The sequence below is a fragment of the Pteronotus mesoamericanus genome, unplaced genomic scaffold (assembly GCF_021234165.1).
Source record: "Pteronotus mesoamericanus isolate MK-2021 breed Mesoamerican mustached bat unplaced genomic scaffold, CSHL_Meso_final contig_90, whole genome shotgun sequence".
Lineage (NCBI taxonomy): Eukaryota > Metazoa > Chordata > Mammalia > Chiroptera > Mormoopidae > Pteronotus > Pteronotus mesoamericanus.
This window is the reverse complement of record NW_026555277.1, coordinates 5,766,212-5,783,450: the sequence shown is the minus strand read 5'-3', so window position 1 is coordinate 5,783,450 and position 17,239 is coordinate 5,766,212. Positions and strand designations below refer to the sequence as shown.

General features: G+C 45.0%; 1 protein-coding gene across 1 annotated transcript in view; it reads left to right on the top strand.

Annotated features, from left to right (window-relative positions):
* The first annotated feature begins 13,157 nt into the window (after nt 1–13,157).
* The window catches only part of SGPP2 (sphingosine-1-phosphate phosphatase 2), a 100,640-nt gene continuing 96,558 nt past the window's right edge, over nt 13,158–17,239 (top strand). The window contains exon 1 of the mRNA XM_054586132.1: nt 13,158–13,399. Coding sequence (XP_054442107.1) covers nt 13,181–13,399 — 219 coding nt within the window. The 5' untranslated portion in view covers nt 13,158–13,180. The remainder of the gene's footprint in view (nt 13,400–17,239) is intronic.

The following is a 17,239-nucleotide window of genomic DNA, read 5'->3' as shown; positions in this document are numbered from 1 at the left end:
ATACTGTTACCTTAGAGTGTGCTCTTTCTACTTATAAAAAAAGTTTGCTGTAAAACAATATGCCAGGTTACACCAGCAGCCGTCTCACAAATCTGATGTTTACGCATCTCTTAATCTCTTCATTTTCTCTTGTGCTTCATTACACCTTGTGTTGTTTTGTGCCATAACGTGCTTTACAGGCTTGTAGCCTGGCAGCAATAGGCTATGCCATGTAGCCTAGGAGGTAGTAGGCTATGCTATCTAGGTTCGAGTAAGTGCACGCTGTGATGTTTGCACAACGATGACATTGCCTATGATGCATTTCTCAGAACTACCCCATTATTAAGCTCCACCTGAGTGTAATTGGGGAAATGTGTGCATACACCAGGACCTGGGAGTTGCGGGACTCTCTTAGAATTCTGCCTACTGCACCTTCCTGTGGGCAGAGACTGGGCCTCATACAAGTTTTTTAACTCCCTGTCTTTCCTGCCACAAAATCCTTGTGATATTTTTGCTCTGCTGGCAGCGAGCATCCCAGTGACTGCTTACTGTGAATCATTCCCCAGAGTCTGGCCAGCCACTTAGGTTAAATTCTTCATTTCATTTTAACTTGACTTAGATTAAAGAGAAAAAGGGTGAACAGAGTTTCTGCCAGCCTCTCTTTGTTATCTCATTCTTATTTCCACAATATCCAATGGTTTTATGAGCCCCATTTCATAGATGAGAAGGCTTAGTTTCAAAATAATGAAGTGGATCCTTGCCCTAGGTAACATAGGTACAAAGACATCTTGACTCAAAATCTAGTGTCCTTGGTGCTGAATTACAGACACAATCAGATAAATCTGGTTTCACTGCATGAAAACAAATGGTCCCCATTCCAAGGAGCTATTTGGAGGATAGAAGTTGGTGATATGTAAATGTCATCTAGTTACTTAACTATTAGATCTCAGATTTCCATGAACTTTTCCTTCCACTGCTACATAGGTGATTTGCCAATGTTCTCCAAATGGGAGAATATTTGGTCTGACAGCCAAGATGCAGTGGTCTGTTATTACTCTGACCATGGTCCAGGGCGCTTGATTACAGCTATTTTGCAAGGTGTCCTTAGCTTCAAGTGCTTGGTTCTGCCTCAGACCATTTGTTCCCTAAAAGCCAAGCACTGATGTGTACTGTGAACTTCTAGCAGCATGATTATGCCTGCTCCTTAATCCCAAGAAGCTGATCTCTTTGCCAGTTACAGGACCCGTTGGTCGACCAGCTGCCACATGAGCTCTGCTCCTGTTGTCAGACATGTTTTTCTCCCCTATGATCGTTGTTAGAGGTGCCATCCTCTCCTGAAGCAACACAAGTTTCACCGAAGAGGATACCTGAGGCAGATGATTCACTTACATATGCTCTGTTAACCCAATTAAAGTTGGTACGATGAAGCTTTTGTCTTTGTGGTTTGAAAAGAACATATTCAGATCCAAATCATCTGAGAAAAACATAGATCTGAATCCATTTTAATGGTGTCATATGAACCAAACATTTAATTATTTGTATTAAAATAAAAACAGCCTATGTATTGTGACCAATATCCAGTGGTGCTGGCTTCTGAACACAATGAGCTTCTTCTCCTTTAAAATACTCAGTCAGTTCATAGAGACCTACCACAGTTCTTAAGATGATAACTGGTTTCCCTATCATGCTATTAAAACCAGTACATGTAGTTTAGTGACGGAGCTAATGCTGAATAACTATGTGTGTATGCCTGTGTTTGTCAATTCATACTTAGAGTTTTATCAGTCTTCCTAGAGTTAAATGTACTAATCTGAAAAATATTTGGAACTTGTGTGGAATAAAATAATTTGTTATTTTAATTCCATTGACATACAGCCTGCTGATGGCCTCCTTTGAAGATCTCCACTGGGCATTTGTTATCTCTTCCCTCAATTCCCCTTCACATCACTCCCTGACTTCAGCCCACACGTCCTCTGTTTCTACTTGTCTTGACCTTCTCTCTTTTATCTGTTAAATTCTCCCATGATCTCTACTTGTCCCACCACGGATGGACTTCCTCAAATCCTATCTCCTCCGTAATGTTTTCTTTGATCTCCAGTCGTAAATAACTTCTACCCCCTATTGCCACTGCCCCATCTTAAATTACAGTCTGGCTATCACCAAACCCAAACATTTTTCCCCACACACTATTCATGGAGGGTAAGGACTATGTTAATTTTTCTTTTCGACTTTCTACCCTTAAAGCATTAGAACAGAGCTTTTCCTTTAGCTGGTGCTAACCCAATTCAGCATTGAATCAAATCCTGGGTGTTTTTCTTTTTTTTTTTCTTTTTTTGCCCTGACCAACAAGAATTCAGATCTGCATCGTATGGTTTTTGTAGATCTTGGAGTCAGAGTCGCCTTTGAGCAACACTAGGAGGATACCTTGATGCATACTTGGGAAATGTCATTTTTAGACCAGGAGCAAGATCACTAATGAGCAGAGCCCCACATTCTGGAGGGAGCTGGAAACTGGCAGGGAAGGTGAGCAAACCATCCAACCCAATCTTTCTTGGAATGGGCTAGTTCAACCCTGCCTTCCTCAGTCTGTGCGAAAAGCTATTAACCAGTTCAGCACAAAATGTTGGCTTTTTCAATAATGTTATAGGCGATTTCTGGGTAAGGGGATTAACTGGGACTTCTCCCCCACAGCTGCTTAATGGAAGAAAAGCAATTTTTTTATCCTAAAGTACATGATTGTTCAATAGACCACTAGGGAGTTGACAATGCTAGTTAATAATGGATTAAAGTTATATTTCATAGCAAGTGATTTAACCTTTCCAAATCTCAGTTTTCTCATCTGTCAAATAGGGTAATAGTAGCTTTTCCAGGCTTTTCAGTTGCTGTGATGACTAGAGATAATGTTTTTAAAGGGCCAATTTATGCCATTTGCCCTCCTGGGTCTGAGACGATTGACCTTAGACTGAAACTACACCCCTGGCTGGGTCTGCAGTTTGCTGGCTCAGCCTGTAGATCTTGGAACTTGCCAGCCCCCGTAATCACATGAGCCATTTACCACAATGAATCCTGTGGGAAGTGTATATGCAGATGTAGACGTAGATGTAAATGTATATTTATTCTATCATTGGTTCTGTTTCCTTGGAGAACCCTGATTCTCGGCATTATCTGAAATAGAAAGAGACAGAGGTCCGCCGCTCAGTGTCTATTGAAAAGAATGGGGGCCACGGTTAGGAAATCCACCGGTGGCACTTAGGTAATCAGGGAACAAAGGGATGAGAGGATCCTGGGCTGAGTCACCGGAAGTGGGTGAGTCAGAGCAAGCTGCTCAAGAGCCACTGGCCGGATCTCGCGGCAGCCAACTGTGGGAGCGTCCACCAGGCTGCTGCCCCTGCTGCAGGGGCAGATGGCTTCTGCCCTGCTCACAGCTTCAAATACATACCAGCACCTCTCAGGGGCGGAGTCTCACCTGGATCTCTGCCAGTAAGAGAGTTTGGGAAATGGAGCTTTTAAGCCTCCAGCTCCTGCGATAAAGGGAGAGAGCTTAGAAGTATTGTTTTTAAAAATCAGAGAAAAGAAATGAATCTCATCAATAAGGTGAAGTTCTGTTGATTTGAATAACAACAACAAACGAAATCGTCCTCTTTCCTTCCAAGCAGCAAAGACCTCTCTTACAGCTGCGATGGCGCTAGTAGAGGTCGCGGGGACTCCTGCCTGTTGACCCTCTGAAGTGTCCGTCATCCCAGGAACCCAGCACGTGGATCGAGTGGCCACAGCCACTTTCTCTGGGAAGCCCCTAAACTGTGGGTGATATTTTTACTATTCCTAGGTAGTGACAGTGGGCCAGATTCAGCTACGCTATTCCCTGACACTAACCACCAAAATGAATGCTAACCAAGCACAGAAAAAGAAGCTGAAAATATAAGCCAGGCTCAGGAGAATATTTTGCATTCGCTAAAGCAAAGGGACAAGCTCCTGGCTCTTATGAATCAAAAGCTCACTTGTGTGAAAGTAATCTGCAAAATCACTAAAAGAACTCTCCAACATTCTTTCTAGGGTTCAGCAAATCCACAGATACCAATGACCTCAGTTACGCAAATGGTATTCACCATGGCTAATAAACTCTGTTTATTAAACACTAGAATGTGAATTTATAAGGCTCCATATGTATTTATTAACCAAGTAAACACACTGATATATTTTTTGTTAGACTTTATTTATTTATTTTTAGAGGGAGGGGAATGGAGAGAGGGAGAGAACCATCGATGTGTGAGATAAACATTGATCAGTTTCCTCTCTCACGCCCCTAACAGGCATGTTCCCCAACAGGGAATTGAACTTGCAGCCTTTCGGATTGTGGGAGGATGCCCAACCCACTGAGTCACACCAGTCAGAACCACACTGACATTTTAATGGGGCATAATGTCAACATTAAAAGAAATTGTAAGACCTGTAGTATTTATGACTGCAGAATTTAGAGGTAACATTGGCAGTTCAGATGTCAAAGCATGTATGACTGTCCTGTTTGCCTCCTGCTATCACTTCAGCTGATCAAGAAAGTTGTTCTTCACTGTGCACTGAACACAATGTTAGCATTAAGCTGAGTTTTATGGCCTTCACACACAAGTTAAAAAAAAACAAAAAAACAACTCACCTCACAGAGTGAATTAGCCAAATGATGTAGGTTAAGCTATGTCAACACTGATACAGGTACAAAAAAGCTGGGGGACCTGGAGAAAATTGTATTGAGGTTAAAGTAAAGGAGAAATAAGCATCTCATTAACTTCATGAAATGACCTTTCAAGAAAAGTCGGGTATAGAATGATAGCATTGTAGTGTCTTAGATGGTTAAACTTGGGCACGGAGAAGAGAATTGCTCAAGGACTAAGGGACCTGGATTTGAACCTGGGTGTGCCTGACTCTGAAACCCATACCACCAGATCACTCTGCTGCCAGCATTATCGGTAATAGCAAAGGGCGTTATTAGCAATGAGAAAGCACCAGAGGCAAAATTACAAATTTGCATTCTCTTCCTTATTCCTCTGGGGAAGTATTTGTCATTTATGCAAGGCAACATATCACCAATGTGTAAACATAAACTTGAGAGGACTGCTGCAAATGGCAACATGGGTGAAATTTAAACATATTCCAGGAAATTCAAACACAGGATCTACTGACAGTCACCAAGTATGCTAAGGAAGAAGATTTGGAGGTCAAACTTAGGACTAGATCCGCTGATACAGATGACTGTCTCTTCTCCCCTGCATTTTAATTCCATAAAATGAGAGACCATGATTTCCTCTTGTGTCTAATCCAGGAGATTGTGTCTAATCCAGGAGATGGGATTCCATGGGAAAACAATGCTACTAATCAGCATTGGCCTTCTTTGTTTTAAATACAGTGGATGTAAACCCAACTGCTTCCATGGCCAAGCTTGCAATGAAAAGTGTAATCAAAGGAAGATGTAAAATAATACAGAGTAGAGAGAGCTGTGGAAAGCTCCAGAATATTGTCCAGTCTAGAGAAAGCAGCAGATATTCAGCTTAGCTGTTGCCACCATGAATTGGGCCTAGTGATATCAGAGTTCCCAGTTTTTTAAGAGAGGCTCGAAATCTCTATTTTACTTAATAATATCATCTGGTATTTAAAGATTGTCAATTAATTCCATTTTTAAGATCAAGGTGTGGGCCAGACTGTGAGGCCTGTGTTCCACGTGTCAGTTCCAGTGTGTTGATAGCTCTGACTTTTGTCTGCAGACCGTGTTCGGGGGCTCTCTGGGTTCAGGAACACTGATATCTGAAGCCATGGTGTAGCACAGATTCAGAGAACCTGCATCGGCCAACGGGATGGTCAGGGCTTTTGTAGGGAGTACGGTCTGCTGTCCTATGTGCTCAAGTCGGTTACAGATTGGTCATTGGCCCGTTGTGGACAGTAGTCGTTGTCACATATGCTTCACAGCTGAAAGGACCTTTCGTGCCCTGCCCTCCACAGCAAAGAACAGTGAGACCCGATGGTTCCGCACCGGTCCACACTGTACTTGGATTTGCCTACAGTCCTTCTCACCACAGGAGGACTTATCAGGACGCCGAACTGGAAACTCAAAAGCCCCTAAAAAATTGTTATTGTCTATCAGGTGAGTTTGGCAGAGGTATTGCTGACTTTGTGAGAAAGACAGGTAACACCTGTGGGCCCTCATCATCTCTTGTATTTTACTCACAATGATCTCTTTTATATGAATACCTTAAAAACCTGCTTCTCTCCCTAACCAAATCTGACCAGTTAAAAATTTCTAAAAGAACAATGAATTGTTTTAAGTAACCCCCTGGGTGGGCTCACACATTTAATCATTTTTATCCACCAGATATTCTATGTTGTTTTAAATTAAACAACTGTATAAAGTTACAAACAGAATACATGTCTGTGAAAAATTCAAACAAAAGTCAAGAACTCAGGGTAAGAACTGAAAGTTCCTGTTGGTGCCTATCCCATGCCAGGAGTTAGCTACTGCTAACAAATGGGTGTTTTTCCATTTTTCCTCCCTATTCTTTTGTATGCATATGCACACACAGAGGTGCATTTTATGTATTTATTTTATGTTTCTAGCAGCTTTATTGAGATGTAACTATCATGCAATAAAGGCACATATTTAAAGTGTATGATTTGATAAGATATACATATACACACATGAAATGACAACCACAATAAAGACAATGAACGTATTCAACACCTGAGAGAGATTCTTTGTGCCCCTGGTTACTCTTTTCTTAAAATAATTTTTCATTTTTCCATTATAGTTGATATACAATATTTTATTAGTTTCAGGTATACAATATCATGATTAGGCATTCATATAACTCACAAAATAAACACCCCAATAAATCTAGTACTCATCTGACGTCATATGTAGTTATCACTGTATTCTTTACTATCTTCTCTATGCTATACTTCACAGCCTCGTGACTATTTTGTAACTATGAATTTGTATTTCTTAGTCTCTTCACCTTTTTCATTCATCCCCCAACCCCTCCCAAATGGCAGTCATCGAAATGTTCTCTGTGTCTGTGAGTTGTTTCTGTTTTGTTTGTTTATTCTGTGTTTCAGATTCCACATATAAGTAAAATCATATGGTATTTGTTTTTCTCTGGCTTATTCCACTTGGCACAATACCCTCTAGGTCCATCCATGTTGTTGCAGGTGGCAGAATTTCATTTTTTATGGCAGGGTAATATTCCCTTGTATTTATATACCACTTCTTTATCCATTCATCTGTTGATGGACGCTTAGGATGCTTCCATATCCTGGCTGTTGCAAATAATGCTGCAATTAACATATGAATGTACATCTTTTCGAATTTGTGTTTTGGGTTTCTTTGGATAAATACCCAGAACTGGAATTGCTGCATCTTTCCTTGTCTCTTGTTATAACCATTGTTTTAAAGTCTATCTTGTCCAGTGTAAGTATTGCTACCCCAGATTTTTTTTAATTTCCATTTTTATGAAATATCTTTTTCCACTCCTTTACCTCCAGTCTGTGCGTGTCTTTCGATCTGAAGTGTGTCCCTTGTAGGCAGCATATGTCAGGGTCATGTTCTCTTGTCTGTTTAGCCACACTATGTTTTTTTAATTGGAGTATTTAATCCATTTATGTTTAAAGTAACTGTTAATAGATATGTAGTTATTGCCATTTTATTATTTATATTTTTGATCTTTCTTTTTCTTCTTTTTAAAGAAGTCCCCTTAACATTTTTTGTAATAGTGGTTTGGTTGTGATGAACTCCTTTAGCTTTTTCTTTTCTGGAACACTCATGTATTTTAATATCTTCAACATAAATAGCAACATGATATACCTATTGCCGCATAGTGTTCTGGAACTTCCTTTGTTTATTAGATAATGCATGTTGGAAGTGAACATCTATGAAGTTTTCTAAATAACTTTTAGTTTACAGATTATTTATGAACTTGAATATATGCATAACTGAAAAATGTTTCACTAAGATTTGGAGGCTTATCAATAGGTAGATGAGGTTTTAAAATCTTGATAACTAAGTGGTACAGCCCTATCCAAATCTATATAATGAATACAGTCTTGGAAGATATTATGTTCACTGTGTTTATAAGTTGCGTCATGCTATAGAATTGTGTAGGAAACTGATTATTGGAAGGGACTCAACAGTGAGTGACAGTAATAGTGGATACTCTTTAGGAATAAAAGTGAACATCCCTAATAGATCACTTGTGAACAGATACATTTCTTTGTCTAAAGTTTGGGCACTCTGTGCATTGATCAGGTCTGATATAATTGGATAAAACGTTCCTTTTCTTTATTTGACATTCTGATGTTGTATCAGAGCATAAGCCGAAGAAAGAGAAGGACATGCTTGTAAACATTGGTTGGTGTGAGAATTCTCCCTCGCCCCAAGCTCTTCAGTTAAGTACAGCTTGCTAAACTCTAAAATGCTCCTCGCAATGTGGTAAAATCCATCAATACTCACTGGAGAAAACTATTTGGTCTCAGATGACTTAATTCAACTGGATTCAAACCAAGAAGTCCTGGCAGAAAGCACACTCTTAACCAATATTCATGGTTGTGAGAGCAAGCAAACTGGGCCATTCCTTAAAAGCTTGCTGCAGGGAAAATTCAAAACTCTAGTCTTTCTTTCATTGTATTCCTTCTTTCTGTCCCACTGCTTGCAGGAACATCACCCACAATTGTATTTTTTTTTTAAATCAAGTTGTTCTCAGCGCGAAAGGTTTTTTTCCTCCTCGGAAAAGAAAATTTTACTATTAAGTTTCATGACTTATTGAAAATGTCCAGATAGGAAAAAAATGTTTTTCATTAGTTAGAAGAAAAAGGTTCCTACCTGAACAATACAAATTGAGTTCTATGCTTTACATTTCAAAATTTCAGTCAAATGGGTAATCCATGGATCCTAGGGCTCTGATCAATTTATCTACAAGTGATGTACATCTAATCTGCTAAAGCTATTAATCCTCAGGTACTTTACATGCAGAGATATAAATTAGCATTAATTAAAAAACTGCCAGTAACCAAATTCATATATAGTAGTTTGTAAATTTTGAAAGGGTTGTATGTTCTTGGTTTGCTTGGATCTCAGAATGAATCACCCATATAAAGTGACTAGATCTCCAGCAAAGCCTAGGAAGCAATTGGATTCATTATGAAGTGAAATATTTTCAGTAGTTTTACTCTGAGTTCCAGAACCTCTTAGGAAATCTGGACTCTGCAGCCTTCTCCAATACCCAAGGGAATGGGGTGGATAAGAATTGGTAGTTTCCCTGTAAGCAAGAGGATGTCTGTCTCTAGCAGCAAGAGGTGGGTGAGGCTTTGGTGATCCTGTGAAAGGGGCAGAAAGGTGGGAAGTTGCTCAGGTTTCAGTTCTAGGGGCTCAGTTTTCCTGTCCTGTCCACGCCTAGCTGGCTGAGTTAGGCCTCTCCTGGCCAGAAGTTACAGACACTGGGAATTGTTACCAAGAATTCAGGGGTAACTCAGGAATCCGAGGCAGGCAGGACGTCACAGTGACTGGAACCAGGCAGTAGGGAGCTGCCTCTCGGGAGCCGTTCACTCTCCTCGCCTGGCTTCTCTGCGTGTCTGCTTTATTTCTCCCTCAGACGGTGGCACAGTTGTCTGCACCGCGGTGTGGTCTCCAGTTTTAGAATTTCATCTTTCTGTTTAACGAATACTGACTGGGGGGGTCTTTGAATCCAAATTCCCAAAGAGGAAGCATTTGATGAGTCCAAATTTGGTCAGGGGTCCAGCCAAGGGCCAATTAGCCTTGGATGAGGGCTCAAATATGGCTGCCAACTTCCTCCCCCATTCCTGTCCCATTCCATGGGTAAGACAGTGGATGGGGGAGGAAGGAAATTCTCTGGTATGAGCAGTGTGAGATGGCAGACCTTGCAAAAGGTCCTAATACATTCCGTCACTTTGAGAAAAATCACCTCACATTTCAGAGCCCCAGTTTTCCTCCTTTATAAAATGGAGATACAACTACTTGCTTCCCAGAGTTGCTGCAGAACCTTCATACAACAATTTTAAAACAAGTCGTTAACTCTGGGAACATCTTAAAATGTGAGACTTTACTCAGTCAAGAACAACGTTCATCGACTCGGTATTTATTGAGCAGTCACTACATGTAATTTTCAATACAAAAGTCAACAGTAAAGATAAATTCTGGGAATAGAATGTATTTTAGTAATAAAGAGAGGAAGTATTGGAGTCAAACAGACCTGGCTTACATCATCCTCTACCAGCCATCAATTGTGTGGCTTTGGGCAAGTTTCCATTCTCTGAGCCTCAGTTTTCTCATCTGTAAAATGGGAACACTTCTTTCTATTACAGCCTACCCGGCCTACTTGATTGAGCCTCTGCCCACCTCTCCCAAGTTAGCCCCTGCCCTCGGACTCTCCAGCCACGCTGGCCCCCCAGTGGCTCCTCCCACGTGCTGACCATAGGCCTGACTCAAGGCCTCTGCAACAGCTATTTCCTCTGTCTGGAATTTCTCGAACTTGAGCAGGCAAGCTCCTTCTTTTCTCTCAGGTCTCTGCACAAACATCCCCTTCTTCGGGTAACCATATTACCTAAATAGGCCATGCCCCTATACCACCCACAATGCTCTTCTCTCTCCAGAGCACTTAGCACTCCCTAAAAATATGTGTTTCTTTGATTTCCTGTTATCTCCCTCCCCTACTAAGATATAAGTTGCATGATTAAGGGGCTTTGTTGTTTGGGGTGTTTTTTTTTTTAAAGATTTTATTTATTTATTTTTAGAGAGAAAGAATGGAGGGAGAAAGAGAAGGAGAGAAACATCAGTCTGTTGCCTCTTGTACACACCTGGACCAGGGACCAAACCTGCAACTCAGGCATGTGCCCTGACCAGGAATCAAACTCCCGACCTTTTGCTTTGTGGGATGATGCCCAACCAACTGAGCCATGCTATAGTCCCAGATCTTGCACAATGCCTGATACTATGTACATACTGTGAAATGCACAGATGATGAGAGGCTACTTCACAGGGCTGCGGGGAGGAGATAAGGTGATTCAGTTAGCCCGTACAAAGTACGGGGCACACATCTGGCATGGAGTGAGGACTTCCACTGGGCTGAAGAGTGTTCCCCCAAAACCCATGTCTACCCAGAGCCTGTGAATGTGGCCTTATTCAGAAACAGATTTTGCAGATGTCATCACGTTACATGAAGTCCTCCTGGGTGAGAGTGGACCCTTATCTGATGACCGGTGTCCTTACAAGGGTGAGATTTGGACACGGAGTCACACAGGGAGACCAGGGGACAGCAGAGGAAGAGACTGGAGCGATGCCGCCATGAGCCAAGGACTTCCACACCCAACAGGCTGACAAGAAAGATAAGAAGGGAGGATTGTTGTCTTCTCACAGGAAGAAACTGAGGCCACAGCCACTGGCAGCTAGATGTGCCTGCTCTTCCCAGAAGATAAAATGCGTTGTCTGAATATTACAATTCTTTGACCTTATGCTGCATGTACCATGTTTTGCTTTGCCTTCCCCCGCTTCCCCCTACTAATCGTGAGAAAGGAAAACTGAAGATCAAATTTGGGAGACACATCACTCAAGTGAATTCATGGCAGAACATGTTTCTTCAATGCAAATAAAGCACAGGTCCTGACCTACTACAACTCCAGCTTTTGAAACTAAACCACCGGTTTGGTCCCAGTGACTAAATGACAGCAAGGATGCCGAGAGGCACCTTCTTTCCAGGACCGGGCAGCTGTGTATGACACAGCTGGGTTGGGACAACAGCTCCGTGGAACAGCTGCTTCTGTAAATTAAGTGGAAAATGGTATCTCCTAAGAGTTTCATTGCTCTCTCTCTGCCCCTTCGATCTTGCTCTCCAGACGGGTTTGGGAACGAGAGCAGAGACTAAGGCGTGAGGGAGACGAAATCATCCTTGAAAGCTACATTCCAGAGTCTCCCTAGACTGAAAGCACAACTCAGTAAACAAAGTAGTGGCAGGTGTTTGCTGACAGTCATTTGTGTAACCAAATGCTTAGTAGCCTTTGAACAGGCGACCAAGAATCGCGCAGCCTTCTGCGACAAACGGAAGACAGAAGGACTGAATTGCAGTTTTTTGCTGGCCATCAGCTAGGCGCAATTTGCTGCCTCTCGCCCTTCGGGAGAAAGCGTAGAGGCCCTCACGTGGGATCTCAGCGTCCCTGGAAGTAGATTCTGGAGGCTGGAGGGAACACCAGCCCCGCAGGTCGTTTCCTTCGCTGCTCTGCAGAGATGCCGGCGGCAGGCGGAGGTGCGGTGAATGTCACATCCACCACCCAGTCCTTCAGCACCTTGTTCTCTTCGGGTCTAAAGGTCCCGAAAGATTTTGTTCTGTCTTTCCTGCGCCATTGTGCAAATAGAGGCAGAGAAGGGAAAAAAGTAGGAGGAGGGGCAAGCGTCATCTTTCTCAAAGCAGAAAACCGAGAGTCGCGTTTTCTACGTTTGCGTTTAAAAGTGTTTCCCCAGTTGCCGAATCACAAGGGCAGGGGGCAGGGACGCGGAGAATGACTCGGGTCTACTTTTAATCTCCTCAGCTCTTGAGCAAGGTCGGGGGAGTTCAGCCTTGGGCAAAAGGTTGCATCACGCAGAGTATGGGACGAACTTGGGGATGTTTTGCCTAGACGACTTCTCTTGCGGGAAGAGGTCAAACGCGAGAGCAGAGGGCTGGCTGCAGGGGGTCCGGGGGCGGAACGGGAAATCTGACCTCACCTTGAGCTCAGAAGTGAAAGGAAGGTGACTACGGCCGCGGCCGGCACTCGGCGGGCTGAACTCCCGCAGGTTCACACGTGCTCCGCCGCTCCCCATTAGGTGGCACGTCTGCACCAGCCGGGAGTGGGTGGAGGCGCGGCCGTGCGGGGAGAGGGGCGGTTTAGACACCTGTGCTCCTCCGCCCACTCCGGGCCTGACAGACGCCGGGCAGCGCCCGAGCCGGAGGGGAAGGAAAGGTGGGCGGACGTGCCCGGCGACGGGTGGAGGAGCACACCTGGGCTTCCGCGCGCAGGGCGGGGGCGGGCGCTAGGACCCGAGCGGCGCACCTGTTGGCGGGCTCCCCGGGCCCCGCCCGCCCTCCTCCCCGAGTGCTAGGCAGGCTGGTGCAGGGACGAGGGAGGGTGAGATCCGAGGGCCCTGGCGCGGCAGTGGCAGCGGCGTCCCAGGCGCACCATGGCCGAGCTGCTGCGGAGCCTGCAGGATTCTCAGCTCGTCGCCCGCTTTCAGCGCCGCTGCGGGCTCTTCCCGGGGCGGGAGGAAGGCTCCCGAGACCACAGCGCGGGCCTCACGGAGGGCGTGGCGCGGGCGCCCGGGGTCGGTCACCACCTCGCGGCCAACGGCAAGAGCGCCGGGGGACCGGCCAATGGGCTGCGCAGAGTTCCGGCCCCGCAGGTAATCGCGGGCCAGGTATTCGTGGGGGTGGGGGGTGGGGGGTGGGGGGTGGGGGTGGGGGTGGGGGAGAGGGAGGCCCACTCCGCTTCCTGCCGACTTGCTGGTCCAGGTGACTCCGGGACGCGGAGACGCGCGAGCGCCGAGCCTGCCCGGCTCAGAGGGCGCCATCCCCCGCGGCGACCCGGGAGGGGAGGGGGACTTCGGGGTCCGGTCACCAGGATGCCACACTCTAACGCTGCGAGGTGGCAGCCAGGTCTAGTCAGACTTCAGATGCCCCCAAAGCTTTAAATGCAGTCTATCTAGAGACTTTCTACCTTTGTAAGAAGTTAAATTTATGTACATGTATCTTCTCCCAAATGTGTAAGGGTTACGTAATTGGAAAACGGAAAGGAGATGTCCTTGGCATTTTCATGACAGCCTTCCCTGGAGAGAAATCCTGAGAGCTCCCCCAGGATTCATGAGTTTCCGCCCCTTCCCCCCCCCCCCCCCCACGCTTTCCCGATCCACACTAGCGGGATCAATGTGCCCTTCGCCTTTCTGCACCTCCGGCTCTGAAGACAGAACTTCGGGTTTAAATGTTGCTACCAGAAAGACTTACACACACTGCCCCTCACCCCGCCGTTACCTGTCCCTCCCTCCCGCCAGTGATGAGGTCCTAACAGCGCGTCACCCCCCGCCCTTCCCCGCGAGCTTCGGGGGCCCTCCTGCCTGGTAGGACTTGTGTTAACTGGCCCCAGTGACTTCTAACAGATGCTGTCAGGAGGGAAGCTCACCACGCTCCCTCCTAGGTGTTCAGAGTGTGGTTATACAACCCACTGCGGCTTTGGGAAGCCAGCGTGTGTTGTCGCAGTGCACAGGGACTCCGGGAGGGAGGGACCAGACAGGCTGCGGAGGCTAAGGTGCCAGGGCGTCTGTCGGCCAGGGAGGAGGGCTCCCCCCGGGGGGGAGGACTCTCCGCCGCAGTGGGATGCCCTGGGCACCCACGGAAACTGGCCTTTCCCTGGGAGAGGTGGAAAGTGTGGCCCAGCGGACAGAAGCATGGTATCAACAATCCCAATTCTCCCCTTTTGGGGGTGGAGGGTGGAGAAAGCCCCATTTTCTTCTTTCTGGAAGTTTTGGTATCAGGAAGGTGCCATTTATATGTGTCGATTTCTAGTAACTGAGGACCTGGCTTCTGTGCGGAGCGGAATTTTGTGGGCATTGAATTACAGAATTTGAGATGGTGGCGGGGAAGGAGGTTTGTGTGTTCCACTCTAGAGAATCCTCCTCTGTAATATGGTTTTCTCCTTTTATTTTTCCTTCTCTGTCCCACATGATAGCCAATGACTTTCCGATGAGTTTGGGACAGCCCTTCCTCTTGCCTTGTCTTAGAAATGGGGCAGAGTGGGGAGATTAGGATCACTGCCTTCCTGAAATGTGGCAGGGCATTTTCTGTGCACCCGCTGTTGAGACCCCCAGGCAGACGCCTGGGCTGCTTTTTCTTGCTCTCTCTTGAAGCTTCTGCTCTGTGTCCCTAATTCAGAAAGCTGAAGGAGAGTGCATTTTTCCACTGGTGCATTTCAGACTGTTTTAACCATCACCTCTGATGATGTATTCTGGAAAAGATTCCTCTTGCCCTTTAAAAAACATGATCAGCAGATTTCTTGCAGTGAGCGGCATTTTTTTTTTTTTATGTTGTTGCTTGAAGAGCCTGATTATTCACTGAACCAAATGCAAGGAGTTTCCCACTTCCCCTCCGACACACAATTCACTCACTACAGAGCAGGAAAAAGTAAGAGCAGGCTGAAGATTCATGATAAGGAATCACCATGGTGATGTGTGGTGGTGGGGAAAAACACGAGAGCATTTGATAAATGAGAGGTTTGCAAATATTTTTAAAGATGGGTTGGTTTCCAGTGACTTGGGAAGATTGATCTGCAAATACAGGTGGAGCTCCCAAAAGAAAGTGATTGCATTCCTGCCCCAGAGATTTGACAGGACTCTATGGGGACAAGTGAAGAAACACCTGTTTTCTCCAACAGCTGTCCTTCCCCTTGGCCTCTGGCCTTTGCGCAGCCTGGGGCCTGCCGCAGCTGCCTGTCCTTTCTCTAAATAACCCCACCCATCCTTCAGCATCAAAGGTCAGTTCCTCAAGAGACACCTTTGCTCACCTCCCATCCTCACCCTGCTCTTATAGGCTCTCTTTGTTTCTTGTGTTTCTTTATTACAGCATTTATCACACTGTCTTAATAAACCCTTTTTTTAATCCAAAAGAAAGAGAGAAATATCAATCAGTTGCCTCCCGTACATGCCCCGAGCTGGGATGGAACCAAAACCTAGGTATGTGCGTGTCCGGGGATGCTCCCCACAACCTTTTGGTATGTGTGAGAGCTCTCCAACCAGCTGAGCCACCCGGCCAGGGCTGAATACACCTTTGTGTGGAGACCTGATTGTTGCCAGTCTCCTGCAGTGGAAGGTAAGGTCTCAGAGTTCGGGGAGCGTGTCTGGTGTGCTCTTCATTCCTTGACACCCGCACCCGACTCCACCCTTGTGGCCTGCCACGTGGGGGCTCAGTGGATTTTGTGAGTAAATGAGTGTGGATTGCAGTATAAAATCAGCCCTTTAACGCAAGACAAGGATTTCCTGCAGAGAAGTGTCCTCTTGCTGCGTGGAGAGCCTGGGCCTTCAGTCAGCCAAATGGTAGGGGTTTCCTTCTTCGCACCCAGCACACAACCGTATTCACCAGGGAGCAGGAAAAAGGGAGAGAGGGCTGAAAATTCAAGACAAAAAAAGGAAGATTTTTTGGGGTGGGAGATGGGGGTGAGTGGGGCAGGGAAAGTGGTGGCGGAAAAATGGAGACAACTGTATTTGAACAATAAAATCATAAGTTAAAAAAACTAAAAAAAAATTGAAGATTTTTTAAAACTTAAGAGTAAATATTGAAAATCAAATTTTTCCACATAGCCTAGAAGTCAGGTAGTACTAGGACATTGATTTAAGACCTTTCAAACAATAAAGAAGTTTTCTTCATCTGAGTGACTTTAGATTGTAACAAACCTAATTTTATCAACTCCCTCATTTTCTATATTTAATTCTTAAAACAGGCCAGGTACAGAAATGATTGAATAAGGACTTTCCTTCACAAGCTCTCTTAACACTGCACACTGCTGGCTTAAAGAATAACTACGTCTTTTACAAATCAGAGCTGGGCTTGGCTTGTACAGGACTGTCATTGAATAAGTCAGACAGGACTTCAGGTATGTCCCGATAGCCATGCGTTTCCCAGAGTTTTGAGTCCTGAGGTTCCATGCTCTGTTGACTTGCCAAGTGCCCCCACAGCCAGATCTTTCAACTCTCAAGTCTAAACTTTTTCTACTGTCCATCTTCCAGAGAGAAATTCAGTGGCTTCGCTTACTCAGCCTCATTGAGAAGATGTGAAGTGTTGGTGCTCTGTTGGGAGCAGAGTGGCGACTGGGTAGACAGAGACATTTCTTTTGGTGTACAAGGATAACTATTGAAGGACATTCTTGGCAGCGGCCAAGAACAAGAGACAGAGATTCTGGGATGGAGCTAAGAGTGCAAAGGCCCAATTAAAATTGTGTTTATTTGTTCTGGGGTAGAGCCAGCTTTGGATATAGTGATGATATTTTGATTTTTATCATCTTTGCTTTCGCAACACAGTTGCATTAAGTTAGACTTTGCAGTGTCTTTTCTCATCATATGAAACTGGAGATAATCTTTACAAAGAACACTGTGCTTAAGGAATACTCTTTGGTAGCTGTTTGCTGAGACATAGTTCTAAAGTTTGGTTGGAAAAGAGGGAATCAAAGATAGGTTGTTTGTAGAAGTTCTTTGCTCTCC